The following is a 14,086-nucleotide window of genomic DNA, read 5'->3' as shown; positions in this document are numbered from 1 at the left end:
TCGCTTAGCAACTAGTCCTAGGACAAACTCACATTTTGGCTTCAGCAACCTTGCTAATACACCCTTATTAGGACTATCTTTCAGTGAAAAGGGTTTGCTGAATCTCTAAGCTGTAGCAACTACCGATTTTCCGTCATTGCCCAGTACCTGACAAGGGCCAAGGACCTCGATGCCCACATGTGCTAATCAATACACTCGGGAGCAAACCCTGTAGAAATTGTTTCTACTACAGAAGATTCACATGTGCCATTTTGTGCTCCTCTGTCATTGTTAATCCTGACAGCAGAAAAAAACAAGCATGCTGGGCTTAGGGAAAAAAAGTGCTCTGTTAAAAAATAAAGAGAGACTGAAAGTGCACTGCTGAACTCAACATAAGAGAAGAGTCAATCAGTCTAAAGCAGCTGAAGGAAGATGCAAGTTAACCCACCAGTACAGCACTCTTATCACTGTGAAAGGCCCTCATGTCCTGTACTGCTGCCCAGATCGGGCTGATACAATCTCCAGGAGAACAAAGGCAAAACCTGTGGAATCTAACCCTTGGCCAGGGAAACAGTTGTGCCAGTGAATTATAAACAAAACTGCTCCCTCCCTCTCCTAGTTTCAACACACAGCACAGCAAGCAGTGGTTACAAAACCAGCTGGCAGGCAGGCAAACTCAGCAGAGTACCAACACCTCCCCTCTCAAAGAGCTAAGACTCTTCAGACTAATAGGAGACAGTTGAACCTTGCTGCAACTTACCAAGCCACAACCTATTACAACTTTCTTGTTAATTTACATGAGAGTTTTCTGGGAGATGGGGCAGACACAGAGACATGGCCATTTCCTACACGTTACCAGACTTCCATGCAGAATACTGTCTGCTCACGGTTGACTAGGTCACCAGTTTGTGCCTTTTCTGCAGACATTCAAGCTCTAAAAGCCTGTTAACAAACCAGGCATGCCAACTGTCAGTGAAGGACGCATCAGCATCCAACCACTCAGGCCTGTGGAGCCTGTAACTATCTCCACAGACATATCACGTGTTTCATACTGTTTAAGTGGGAATATGTGGAGATATATCCACACTCTGCCATTAAAAAAAAAAAAAAGCTATTTGTAAAGATACTAGATTCAAGCACTTACTTCAGTGACTAGCAGTCTGAGTAAAATACACATTACTTCCACTACTTGGAACACCAAGTGAAGGAGAAATTCAGACGTTAAGATTTTTTGATCCAAAGTAAAAATGTCAATTTGCATGCTTTCGAAGAAATAACATTCTTTCCCAAGAGTTACAAAAATGGAAGAAAGGAAGAGGTGATAAAGAAGTCTACAGAACAACAAATTTTGAACAGTCTGCTTTAAAACGAAAGCAAACATGTTTTGGTGGGACCCCAAATTCTGTTATGCCAGGCCTCTCCCATACACATTCAAAAGACAACCTCTACCAACAAAACCTGTAACGCAATGCAGGAAGAAAGCAAATACAGAAGCAGATGCCAAGTTTTTTAATCATAACTCCAAAGTACCAACAGTAAAATGCTAGACTGAAAATAAAGCTAAATAGTTTCAAACTGGGCAAGAAACTTCCAAGTAAATCTATAAAGAAAAAAAATTAAGGCAATCAGAACTTGAGTATCAGCTGCAGAAAGACCGTTAAGACAACTGTCTATCTCCGACCTTCAAGACTTCGCCTAAATCTTTTGCGCTCAGCAGGCACCATAAAGGCAAGCTGACAATTCCACGAGTTTACATACACCCTTCTGTTAATGTCATAACTATTTTTTCAGTCATATTTTTGTAAAGAGTAGGTACACACTTCTGTAATAGAAAAGGCTTTAAGTTCGCAATTCAAGTTAAAAGCCTCAAGTCATTTGCTCACCTTCAATTATTCTAAAACTATCCTTTCGTACCTTAAAATCCATTACATCCTTCTGCCTCCCTCCCTCAAGTCACTTTGGTATTTATGCTCTAGAAAGACTCTTGTAGCTACATGCAGGTATCATTAATTTTGTCAGAGGTCAAGTAAGTTCCACTTAAAGTCAAAACCCATGCTCCCCAAGAAGCAATCCAGGTAAGTATTTGCCCAATTTTTTTCTGCCCACTCAGATGACTTCAGAGCTATGCACACCTCCTCCCAAACCCTTACTGTAGGTCATCAAACACTTAGAGCAACAGGTCTCCACTCCACGGGCACACTTCAGTGCCACACAGGACAACTGCGCAATGCAGCTCAACTGCATGAAAGAAATCATCATTCAGGAACACGAAAGTCTGATGACTGGAACAAAGGCAAAGAAAACAGCTCTGTTCATCTCCTGTCACTGACAGGTTAAAGCATAAAAGGAAAGAACTAAACACAGGTTTTAGGGCTGCACGAAGAGCCCATTTATCAGGTTATAAGTAGTCACATGCATTTGATTGTGTCTGCTTAACAAAGCCACAGTGAGATTTCTTTAGGAACTATCACTGCTGGAATTATAAAGGCAGTTAAGACACAGAAACTCTAGGACAGGAGAATGAATGCTGTCCCAAAGGCTAGGCAATCCAGCATGCTACAGAAGGGAAGCATCTGCTGAAAAATGCCTTATCAGCACACACACAGCACATATGAACTGGGGGGAAGGGGAACAACCAAAAGTTTAAACTGCTGAAAAAATGGGAAGAACTATGCAGCTTGCCTGGTCCTTTTCTCACCACAAAATCTTTGACATTCAGATAAATGATCACTAATGCTCAGTCACGGAAGGTACACCACTCCTCTGCCACTACACTAATTGCATTGTTTAAACAAGATAGCAAGATGTGTATCTATTCTTTGGAACAGAGACTTGGAAGAGGGGATAATCTATGAACATATACGCACTCTAGGAGAGAAGACAGAGCTATGGGATAAAACACAGACTAAAAGGTTCAGGTGTAAAAGGATATTGATTTTATGATCCGTATCTTCTCATAAGCCTCATCATAAAACTGGCAAATTAACAGCACTGGCAGAAGAATGCAGCTGTTTTATTGTTTTGGATAAGCATGCTCAACACAGCTAGTAAATCTTTGCTACATGTATTGAGTGAACGGCAAAATTTACAGAAAGTAATATCTAATGTAATTTTTGTTCACAGCTATGCAACCATCCAGGTAGGTTACTGGTGTCAGGGACAAAGGCCTAAGAAAAAACTTCTGGGGCTACATTTGATTTCTTAATACCATTTCTATTTTTTTCCATGAAGATGCTTTATTTCTAAAGAGGACCTATATTTTGGCCCATCAAAATTAGAAACAGGTAGTATACAATGCAAGCTCCAGGAGAGATGGAAAATAATTCTGAACAAAACAATGGTATGCTTACACACACCTCTTTAGAAAAGGCTATTAAAATAATTCATCAAATTCATCAAAACTCCTAACTCTTAAGAGCTCAGACTGCTTCCTCCTACACATGGAGCAGAAAGTGGATATACAAGTAGGCAGACAGAAAGCAATCTTGTATAGGAGAGTCTGGGATGGATTTTCTATAAAGGAGCTGCAATGATATAAATAGGGTGATAGGAGGCAAGCAGAAAAGTAAACAATCCAATATTACCACAGGATAAATACACACATATTTTTACAGTAATACCTCAAGTCTTAGGCCCAGTAAATTTCGGGCAAGTATTGTATCTACTAGAATACATCTGTGTTATGATATTCAAGAAAGGCAGTATGATTAACTTGTCAAAACTAGCAGCATTTAAAAGCATATTAAATTATCATGGTGCTTGGACCATCGACTTTCCTTCTTCAACACAGGAATTCCTTGATTGCTACCATCAGCTTCAACCTGGTTGCATTTAGCCAGTAGAATACTAACACAGCAGCCATTGCTTGAGTCCTTTTATAAGGCTATGTTCAGCTTGTGTGCCCAAGTACTACTGCCATCTACAGAACAATAACCTTATATTACCATCATCTAAAGAACAGCCTCTTCGAAACCAGAGGAAAACCATGCTTTTCAACTAGTATGTCATGTCTTCTAAGGCAGTTGCACATAGCCAGAATGTACAGTAGAGCAAAAAAGTGAATCCTAGCTGGGATTTCAGTAACAGCTGTGCTAAGGTTTACACAAGACAGAGGATATATAGCTTAATGTTTTTTCCAGACTATTTAGAACACTGCGGTATGTCAGAAAATAAAGGCCATGTGGGAAGCTAATATTGGTACTTTTAACAGCAGAATGTTTTGGGATGATCCATCTGAAGCATCAATTATTCAAACCCTTAAGAAGAAAAAACATTTAAAGGTATCACAGTATTAAAAACAAGAAATCACAAAGGAATAAAAGCTTAGACTAGAAAAAGTCAAAAAGGCAGGAGGCCACATAGGGCAGAGAAAGTGATACAGTCCAAGACAGAACGCCAACACATAAATGGCAAAAAAAATTTCTGTGGCAACATTTTAGGAGACTAAGAAAGAGAGAAGACATGAAATACAAGACAGCTAAGTATCTGTAGTGAGCCAAAACAAAAAGAAACATACTTTTGTCATAAGGATCAATGCAAACAAGCAAGCAAACAAACAAAAAAACCAAACCACCACACCAAAAAAAACCCATAACAAACACTAACACATGCTAAGAATGTCTGAAAAAGCATGAGAGAATGAGAGTACTTTAACCAATTTATTTCCAAAATTCTAAAATTAAACACTGACTCATCCAAATAGTTTCTGTTTAATTAAGCAAATGTAAAGAAAGAATTACGGAACATAATCAGCTATGGGCTTCTACTCCAGCCGATTCTAGGAGCATTCTACAGGCAACAGGTAACTCGCATTATTCAACCAGGAAAGTCAGAGACAAGAAGGAAAACAGCCTCCAAAAAAGATGATGGCAAATACACTGTAAGATAAACATATGTATGTTCAAAATATCTGCTAGCACAACTCAGTTTTTCTTTTTTCTAACCTTAGCAAGATGAGCTATGGGCTAAGACTTTGCACCTCATATACATGCTTTACAACCTTCCACATAACACACACACACACAAAAAAAGACTCTGGGTATTTGCTGATAATGCCCTACAGAAGTTATAGCAGTGTACAACTTACAGTGCATTGGCCTGGCTTATTAGCCGTGAATACCTGTTCTGATTTCTTATTACTAGGACACTTGAAACTAAATTCCAGAAGGGCTCAAACTCACCCAGTTAAAACAGTCTAGTACATGTTCTCATGCTAGTTGAGCCACGATAGCTGTCCGTGCACACACCCAGAACCTGTGGCAAATTCAGTTACAGCAACAGCCCAGCTCTCCTGCACAGAAGACTACACTGAGTAGGATCAGCACATTTTTGCTGCTGGCTAAAATCACACAGTTGCTATAACTGAACTGATACAGTAAACTCATTAAGCCATGATAAATTTAAAGTGAGCCTGAGATGAATGCCTCTTCTACTTAACTGTGCTGATATCCATCTGTATATATCCTGGGAGAAGCATTAATTACAGTTCTGAAACGCTCTAACCAGAAGGTACTTTTGTCCAATGCTTGGACGTTACCTTCGTATAACAATTAAACTGTGGAACGCCTTTCCGCAGGATGTTGTGACTGCTAAAATTTACAAAGGCTCATGCACCAAAAATTCAAAAACATTGCCACTGGCTCAGGAAACCTGTGAGCCACCAATTACTAAAGGCTGGGATAGTGTCCTAGGGAAGTAACACAACATGATTCCCCATCCTTGTAATCTTCCTTATGAGTCTGTTACTGGCTACTGTCCCGAGATAGCGTATTGTGCACTATGTGTGTTTGGTCCAGCCCCGTACGGCCAATCTTCCAACAAGAATGCTTGCAAACAGGTTTTTCTGTCCTCATCGCTAAACCAACAGCAACGAGCCACAGTTGAGATTACATTCAGTCAGAGTCAGTAGATCTTCTCCTTTCACTATAATTAATCAGAAGTTCATTACAAAAAAAAAAAATTAAGAGTAGTATCCCAGCAGAGAACAAACACCAGTGCAAGTCGCATCTCTTTGAGGGGGAAATAAAAACTATAAAGCTAGTAAACTTACACTTATGCCCTGTCTTGTCACTGAAGTTCCCATACATTCAACCGAGTATTTCTGGCATCTTCCTGCTTTCATTACAACTATTTAGCAGGCATAAAGAGTTTGTAGGCTCACAGTACACATTTCTGGGACTTATTTAAGCACTGAAGCACTAACGTCAACACGTATTTTTCCTAGCAAATCTGACAAATAATCATATAACTTACATTTTCCTGGTCAGAAGACAGAGGTGGCTCCACTAAAAGAAGCCTCTGCTCAGAGCTGTCCTCTTCAAAGGCTGTCTGTGATGTTGTAGCGTCAGACATGTGTCCTTTTCTGAGCCGTAGACCTGGCTCTGGAGAACCAGCATTATCGAGTTCCGTTAGTTCATTCATGAGATGCTGGGAGCCTTCGCAAATATTCTCCTTCCTCTTGATTCAGTTTGGCTGATTATGTGTTGGCTCTGAAAGGCAAACAGTTTGTGTAACTGAACTGAAGTTAAAACAAAGAGTGAGTATGAGAGTTGGCTGGAAGATGAGCATGCTTAAAAGCTACCGAACAGCTATGACAACTGCTTTTATGTGTGCCCAAACTCCCACAAGATTAATTATATAGACTTCTACACTGCTGGACAATGAATTCTCTCATCCTGCAACCACTAATATTATCATATCCTATCACAACTTTGAAACATGATAGAAAGTAAACTCCATAAAACATTAAATTCACAAAAGGCACAGTGATGTTTTTAGATTTTATTTTTATTTTTATAGAATTGCAAAAACTGAGCTGTTAATACTATTTACAAATAAACTACTTATCAAAGGCATTCTGTAATTACCAGCTCAATCATCTAGTTTAGATGTCACCAAAACTAGAACACTAAGTACTGGTACAGCTGCTCAAGCAATAGCAAGCAAGCAGAGCTCAAGCACCAACTAACTTTAGACAGACTGCAAGGAGGGCAGTAGTACACACAGTGATTATGGTTCCCTTGCTTAAAACAACATATTCACAATTACTGCTAGTAATGGGTCTGTACCTTTACTTTTGTAAGGAATCAGACCAGAGTTAAACACCATTCATTCTATCACTGCGATCAGGAACAGGTAATTTCCAAAAAAAACCCATAACCCATGCTTCCTACTCTGAAATGTAAATATATTTTACGCTTACAACACTGCGAAAAAGATGAGGTAAATGTAACTCAAGATGCTAAAGATTTAATTAAAATTTGCAGAAAATTACCCAATGACAACCTGTTAATGTAAGCCCTTATCCAAGATTACTGTTGGCTACCCACTTATCTCGTACGTCACTGTGCGATGTTCAATAGCCTTGGGAGGCACAACAGCCACAGCACTCTGCAATGAGTGCCAGAAACCATCAGCATGGATCGGTGCTCAGCTGAGGCTTCAGAATCACTTTGAATAAGGACCTGTTCATTTCGCACTAATCACTTGGTGTCATTCTTATTACCGTAGCATCTAAGTACTTACATGTGACTAACACATAATATTAAGATAACCCATCTAACATGTTTTAACTTGCCAGGGTGCATAATTGGATTGGAATTTTAGTGCCCAATAAAAGATTCTGAACTTTGCCATAATGCAGGAGGGCAAATTAAAATTATAAGATGGGGGATTGATATTGGCAGTTTTGTAATAAAATGTCACATCCAAAACGCCAATAAATAATGCACTCCTTCCTTTCAGGGACTAATCTCATTTGCATATTATAACTGCAAGCTAATTCTCAGCTCTGACAAATGTGCTATAGTTAATTTTGCTGCAGCAGTTTGTAATATTATATCCTCCCAGCTGCCTGACAATCCCCAGAAGAGAGAGCTGCTAATGAGCAGGTAACAGACTTTGCAAAACTAAATGATACCTCAGTTGTCCGAGTTCAGTATGGCACACTGCTTTCATCACCCAAGAAGCTAAGTTTACAATATGACAGCAGAGCAGATGGTATGCCCACCTTCCTGCTAACTCTACTACAGGGTCAGTAACCTCCATCTGGGAAGTAACATCTAAAATGGCCACAGCTGTTTACTTGGTAAACACAGAGCCACAGGACTATCACCCTGTGAGAATTAAGCCAAGGTTTAACAACATTACACAGGAAGCCCAATGAAGAAGTTGAGCAAGCAGTTTTTAAGACCAAGAACAAATATTTAGAAAGCCACAGAACAACCAAAATCTTGACTGTTTTTGTCATATTTCAAGCAGCCAACTCACAATTCTACTTTTATGCGAGAAACAAGACATCATCACATTGCCATTTGGCAAAACTCAACTAAGTTTTTTGAAATGAAACTTATTGGGTGTCTTAATTTAAAAGGCAACTTACAAGAGACCAATTTCAGTATAGTACACTGTACCAATTTGAAGATGTAGCTAAACCCAGAAAAATGCAAGCAAGCAGAGCAGCTGTTTGTAAACAAGTCACAAACACACACACACCCTGATATTCCACACAACATTTCAAACAGGTAGTTAGCTGAAACAGCCATAGTTAAGTTTCACAGATTGTTCAATCTGCATTGGACATTTAACCAGCAAGTTTTACTAGTTTTTCTTTCTACCAGCTTTAAGCAATAGAATTGCCATTGTGTGCTGCATTACCTGCTATACTGCCTAAGAGCATGTCCTTACATCACCCCTATGACATTGTGGGAGCAATGCTCAAAGAGACACAGTAACAACCAACACAACAGGCTTAACCACATTTGACCAAAATGCTTGCGAAAGGTTCTTCTAATATACAAAGATACAAGAATGCCAAGAGACTTCTTAAATCAGGCCTTGAATATTTACTTCGCTAGCACTCACTGCCAAGCAATCACTAAGGTTTAAAATAAAAGATGCATTTCGCCTCTGGTGAGTGAGATTTGCATTCAGCAGTAGAGTTCAACTTTAGAGGTCTGCATAAATATAAATTGTTGTCTCTTGAGAAATGTAACAGTGGAATTGCTCAATGAAATAAGATGTTTCCATATTGACTTTCATGCAGGATCCTTTTAGTACTGAATACACTTGCCCTTACTGAGCATGCAAAGGTAAGCAAGTCAAAAGAGTCCAAAAGCATCACTACTGGGTTTTAGTCCTTTTTTAAAATGTACTACAAAAGCCAAAAACACATGCCTGAATACAGCACAGAGTTGCCAACAGAAAAGTGCTAGTATCCAGAACTGTTTGCTCACAAGTGAAAGAAAGCAGTCTGAGATTAGGAATAGGAAAGGCACAGATGGTCTTTAATTTCTATTATAATATTTCTATGACTCCACAGTTCAGTGAAGGGTCTGAATGACTATGACTACCTTTTCCTAAGAAAATAGGAAGCCTAAGTGTGGTCAGTAGCATCTAGCCAGAAGACAATGGTTGAAACACTGAAGAGACTTACTGCCCCATTCTGTCTCCAAGACTAGGCAGCTCATGAAAACAAAAACCAGAGAATGGAAAGCTATGGAACACTTGAGGTCTTGGAAAAGATTGTTTTGTACCACTACAATTATAAATCTTATATATAATTCCTTTAACTTCTTCTGTGGCATGCAACAAACTAAAAACTTTCATTAAAATTAGCTTCCGTTTAAAGAGGAAGTTGCCATGTACAACTTAAAATCTACTTAATGGTTGAATATATAATAAACATAATATCAGCATCTAGATCAATCAGTGAGTTTCTGCCATGTCGAAAAATCAGCTGAGAGAAGCAGCTACAGAGTTTGGTTTGTTGGGTTATTTTTTTCTTTTTAATACAGAAAATTTCTAAAGGCTAAGTCAGCTTTTAGAAAGGACATACCAGTTTATTACTACCATAGTTCTAAACATAGCATATAAACACAAAACATACCACTCCTTTCGTCAACTTAATATGCCACTGCCACCACATAACCTACAATAGCCTAAGTGGTCATCACTCCCAGCTGCTTGCTTCACCCCAGTTCAGAAGTCACCACCACAGTGAGGAGAGGCAGTGCCAGTTTCAGGCCATAGACAAACACTCATCATCTTTCTGAAAAGAGAATCACAAGGCAATAATATTTCAGAAGTTCATCACAATTGTGCAATGTCAGAGGAGTCAACATCCACAGTTACAGCATATTTAAGACACTGCTTCACTCCTCAATATGACAGGAAACAGTAGTTCCACAAAAGTTAAGCACCACAAGATGATGTTACTATTCTTTGAACAATTTTCCTGGATATTCCCCAAGAAAAGTGATACAGCCCTTCTAACCTCACAGAATTCACCTGGCATGAGCACTAGTTTTCTACCCACTAAACAATGCCACATGGTAGCAAAACAAAGAAAGCCCACTAAGGGTCATGCTTGCAGTTTAAATTCAAGAGATCTGCCACTCCCTTTTTAGGATACAACACTGTCCCAGATGGCCAGACTACCTCTCACTACCCCTAAGCAAAGCAACCTCTCCAGCATTCAACTCTTCTCAATACATTCCTCCTATAAGCAGCAAAAGAATGATCCCTTGCAATGGTATTTCATTCTGTCTGTAGGCAGCATTTGTAAGAATGAAAATTGTATTCCCCTCTCATTCATCCAAAAGCCTGATAAAAACTCCTGTTCAGGAAGGCAATGGCATCCAGTGTATGCTCTTTCCTTGCTAGTCCTCTTCAAAGCACCTCTAAACTAGCATAAGCAATGTATACACACTGGATCAATCTTTGTAAGATTAGCTTATTCTCCCTAATCGCGCTTAGTTATCAAAAGGACAAAAGTCATCATGAAAGTCTCAGGCTACATCATTTCTCAGAACATTCATTAATGTTGAATGAAAGGCCAGAGTGCCTGAAAAGTCTTGTAAGAGATATCACCTCAGTCTACAAACTTTGCCTTACCTGTGTCCATGCACCATCACAGCTACAACAGCATCACTATTTGGCTAGCTACATCCATGCCAGTAGAAGAGCAAAGCTAACCAAACAGTAATCCACCCAAGAGCTGAGTAACTTTACCAAATCCAAAGTTGTTTAGACTAGGCCTTAGTAACAAAATGGGCACAACTCCATTTCTAGAACTGTTAGCACAGGTACAAATGGCAAAGCACTTCCAGCACATCCCATAGGCAGATTGTTTGTGCTAAGAACAGAGCTTACCTAGAGCTATGGAGGGGACTTTTTGCCTGCAAAATAGCTGATTTCATTAAAACTTCACTACCTCAACTGAAATAAGGTATACCAAACAAAATGTAACTTTCTTAGCACACTGTATTTCTACTACTATCTTCTGGTAGGAAGGTTCTGTCACAAGTAGTCCCTCCCAAATGGAACAGTGACAGCAACAGTATTCAGCAACAACACACAAAAGCTTAAATTAGTCTCAGGTGACACTAGCATCATTCTGTCACCCATCTGGTTCCCTTACTCTCTAGCACCACTACTGATGGGCAACCGAGCTTAACAACAACGAGCTGCTGGGTTTTGTGCTTTTGGTTTTTTTTTGAGGGGAGGTGGTGGTCTTTAATTTTCTGCCTATATGGCACCCTGGTCTGTCTACCAGGGAAACTGGGCAAGCACCAGTGCCAATACAAGGCGGGCATATACAGCTGGGTAAGGGAAAGAAGTTGTCCTCAGACAGCAAGCACTGTCACATGCTTTAAGACTGCTGTTGAGAGTCACCCATACATGTGGCCCAGCTAACCCATGCTGGATCACTTATTAACTACATGGGCTATCCACTGGTTGGCTGTTTTTTTCATTATGCATAGAGCAAAGCAGAAGATACAAGAAATCCATACATCTTAAGTAATTTGTGAATTGCCCCTAAGTTAGAAGGCTACAGCTAAAGAGTTAACAAAACAGTAATACTGAAAGATTCAAGAGCATTACTTGAAATAAGGGGGTTTTAAAACTTTTTTTTTTCCAAGAGTCTTTCAATGATTCAGTTGTCTTTTTCAGTTAAGGTGTTCAACATCCATAGCAACATTCCAGATAATCTCCTGAACCACAGCCCAAAACAAAGCAAACAAGCATATGTATGTACGAACGTGAGAAGGGCGGGGATCACAGAAAACCTTGTTTTCTTGATGTACCCTAAAGTACAAACCAGGCTGTAAAAATTCTTTGGAAGTAATTTTTTTTACAATGAGGAACAATGAGGAAGCAATCCAGCACCTCTTCTCTTAGATGTAATTTCCCTAGATAAAGAGACATCTACAAAACAAAGATTAGACTCCCGCGGAGGGTCAGTGGCCAAAAAGCTGCCTTTGTAACTTGTAAACTGTCACTGGACACTTCAGCCTAAGCTATTTCACAGCAGGCTGCAGAGGCAAACAATCAAGCCCATTCTGATGCATTTGGATCCTAAGAAAGGGAACAAGCCAGCAGCCTGCCTACATTAACAAAATGCTTCCATTTCAGAGGATCTCATTACATTGTTACAACATTCGTCCAATTTGTACTGCAAATTGGACCCCAGCTTTTTAACTGGGTTAAAGTGTTATGTCAGAGGTTGGCCCACCCCCAGCACACAATGTCAGTCCGGTTGTTACAGACTGGATGACTGCTGTAAATTTGGTTTACTGAAGAGTAAAACTAAACTAAGAGGATTTTCACAAAAGCAGTACAAGACAAGGAACAGAAGTTCAAGTTCTTTTTGCATCACATTCCATGAAAATCCACAGCCCAGACCTGGAAAACTTGCTTTTGGTTCATTTTTCATTAAATGGCTCAGTTTCTCCAAGTGAGAAACATTCCATCTTTGCCCCCTTTTATGATGTTATTTCTATGGCATGTAACTCACACCAACTTACTTTACATTTGCAGCAACAAAAAGATGCAGTTTGTTATTAACACTCTGGATCACAGACTGTCTAAAAGTGAAAGACTGAAATCAGACATTACTTCCCTTTTAAGTGAAAATTTAGACAACATCTTTTTAACTACTGCCTCAACAACATCTGATTCACAGAACTGTTTGGTGAAGATGAAGAAACCAAAGTCCTGGGAGCAGGCACTAAAATCCAGAGGTAGGCAACTACACTGAAGTTACATTCATTTAACCTCACTAACACAAAGTATCTATGCATAAGAATGTAAATGGCACCAAGATTAACTGCCGCAATCCAGAGTGCAAACATTCCTCTGCCCTGGCAGATACAACACTCCCCTCCTAGGAAGCATAAATTTTAATCTCCCTAGAAACCAAACCGAGATCTTTTAAGAGTCAAGAAAATGCTCTAAGATCTAGAGCAACTGTACAAAACCAAACACTATCACTTTGCTTTTAAAACCAAAGAGGAATACACATGTTTTAGGCTGCAAACTTCAAGCAGGAAAGCATTTAAGACAGATGCCTTCAGTACTTTTTACCAGTTTGCTTGGACATCTCTTTATGTAGATGCCATCACTGTGCAGACTTAAGGGCTCATTGGTGCCAAGAGGCAGCAGCCCCCACTCTTCCCTGGGTGGGGATCAAACAGCCCCACTTCTCATTTCTCATGGCTGCCCCCCCCCCCCCCAAGAAGCACTGATGTTTGTCACAACGCATTCCAGGTGGCAGTCTAGAAAAACATTAACCCAGGGAGGAGAACGAGATAACCGCTTACTATCAAGACTAACAAACTGAATTGGCTCAATACATTATCAGAGAAGCAGCATGGACAACATGACAGAAAGGCCAGGACCGCACCCCCAAGGTTTTAATTATGTAATTTACAGGCAGTATTTGCCTAACCTGTTACAGACTGACAGTTGGTCCAAGCCTTTAATTGTCATATATGTACATACCACAGCCTTTATTATGACCTGTTGACCAGACACAGACCACACCTGGCATATCAAACACCACACAAAGATAACTGATTTTAGTACAGCAGCCATGATCTCAGAAGCTTGGCTGCAAAAAGCTGACCATCACACTCTTCCCAGTTTTTGAAAGCACCTGTTCTCTAGTTTTGCTGATAATGTTGGTAAGCTTTATTCGTGAGGTTGTGAGCTTGCTCATCCACGTTTTATTTTCTGGCTGAGAGATTTGGCCTACAAAACATGTTTGCACTGCCATATTTGTAAAAACTATGATCAAAGAAAACTTTCTCCTTTACTTACGCTCAAC

The 14,086-nt window shown here is 39.7% G+C and overlaps 1 protein-coding gene across 2 annotated transcripts in view; it reads right to left on the bottom strand.

Annotated features, from left to right (window-relative positions):
* The window catches only part of ADIPOR2 (adiponectin receptor 2), a 43,385-nt gene that overhangs the window by 14,098 nt on the left and 15,201 nt on the right, over window positions 1-14,086 (bottom strand). For both annotated transcript variants that reach the window (XM_055807205.1, XM_027793003.2), the window contains exon 2: window positions 6,232-6,467. In XM_055807205.1, the coding sequence (XP_055663180.1) occupies window positions 6,232-6,399 (168 nt within the window). In that variant the 5' untranslated portion in view covers window positions 6,400-6,467. The remainder of the gene's footprint in view (window positions 1-6,231; window positions 6,468-14,086) is intronic.

The sequence above is a fragment of the Falco peregrinus genome, chromosome 6 (genome assembly GCF_023634155.1).
Source record: "Falco peregrinus isolate bFalPer1 chromosome 6, bFalPer1.pri, whole genome shotgun sequence".
Classification (NCBI taxonomy): domain Eukaryota; kingdom Metazoa; phylum Chordata; class Aves; order Falconiformes; family Falconidae; genus Falco; species Falco peregrinus.
This window is presented reverse-complemented; position numbering and strand designations above follow the sequence as displayed.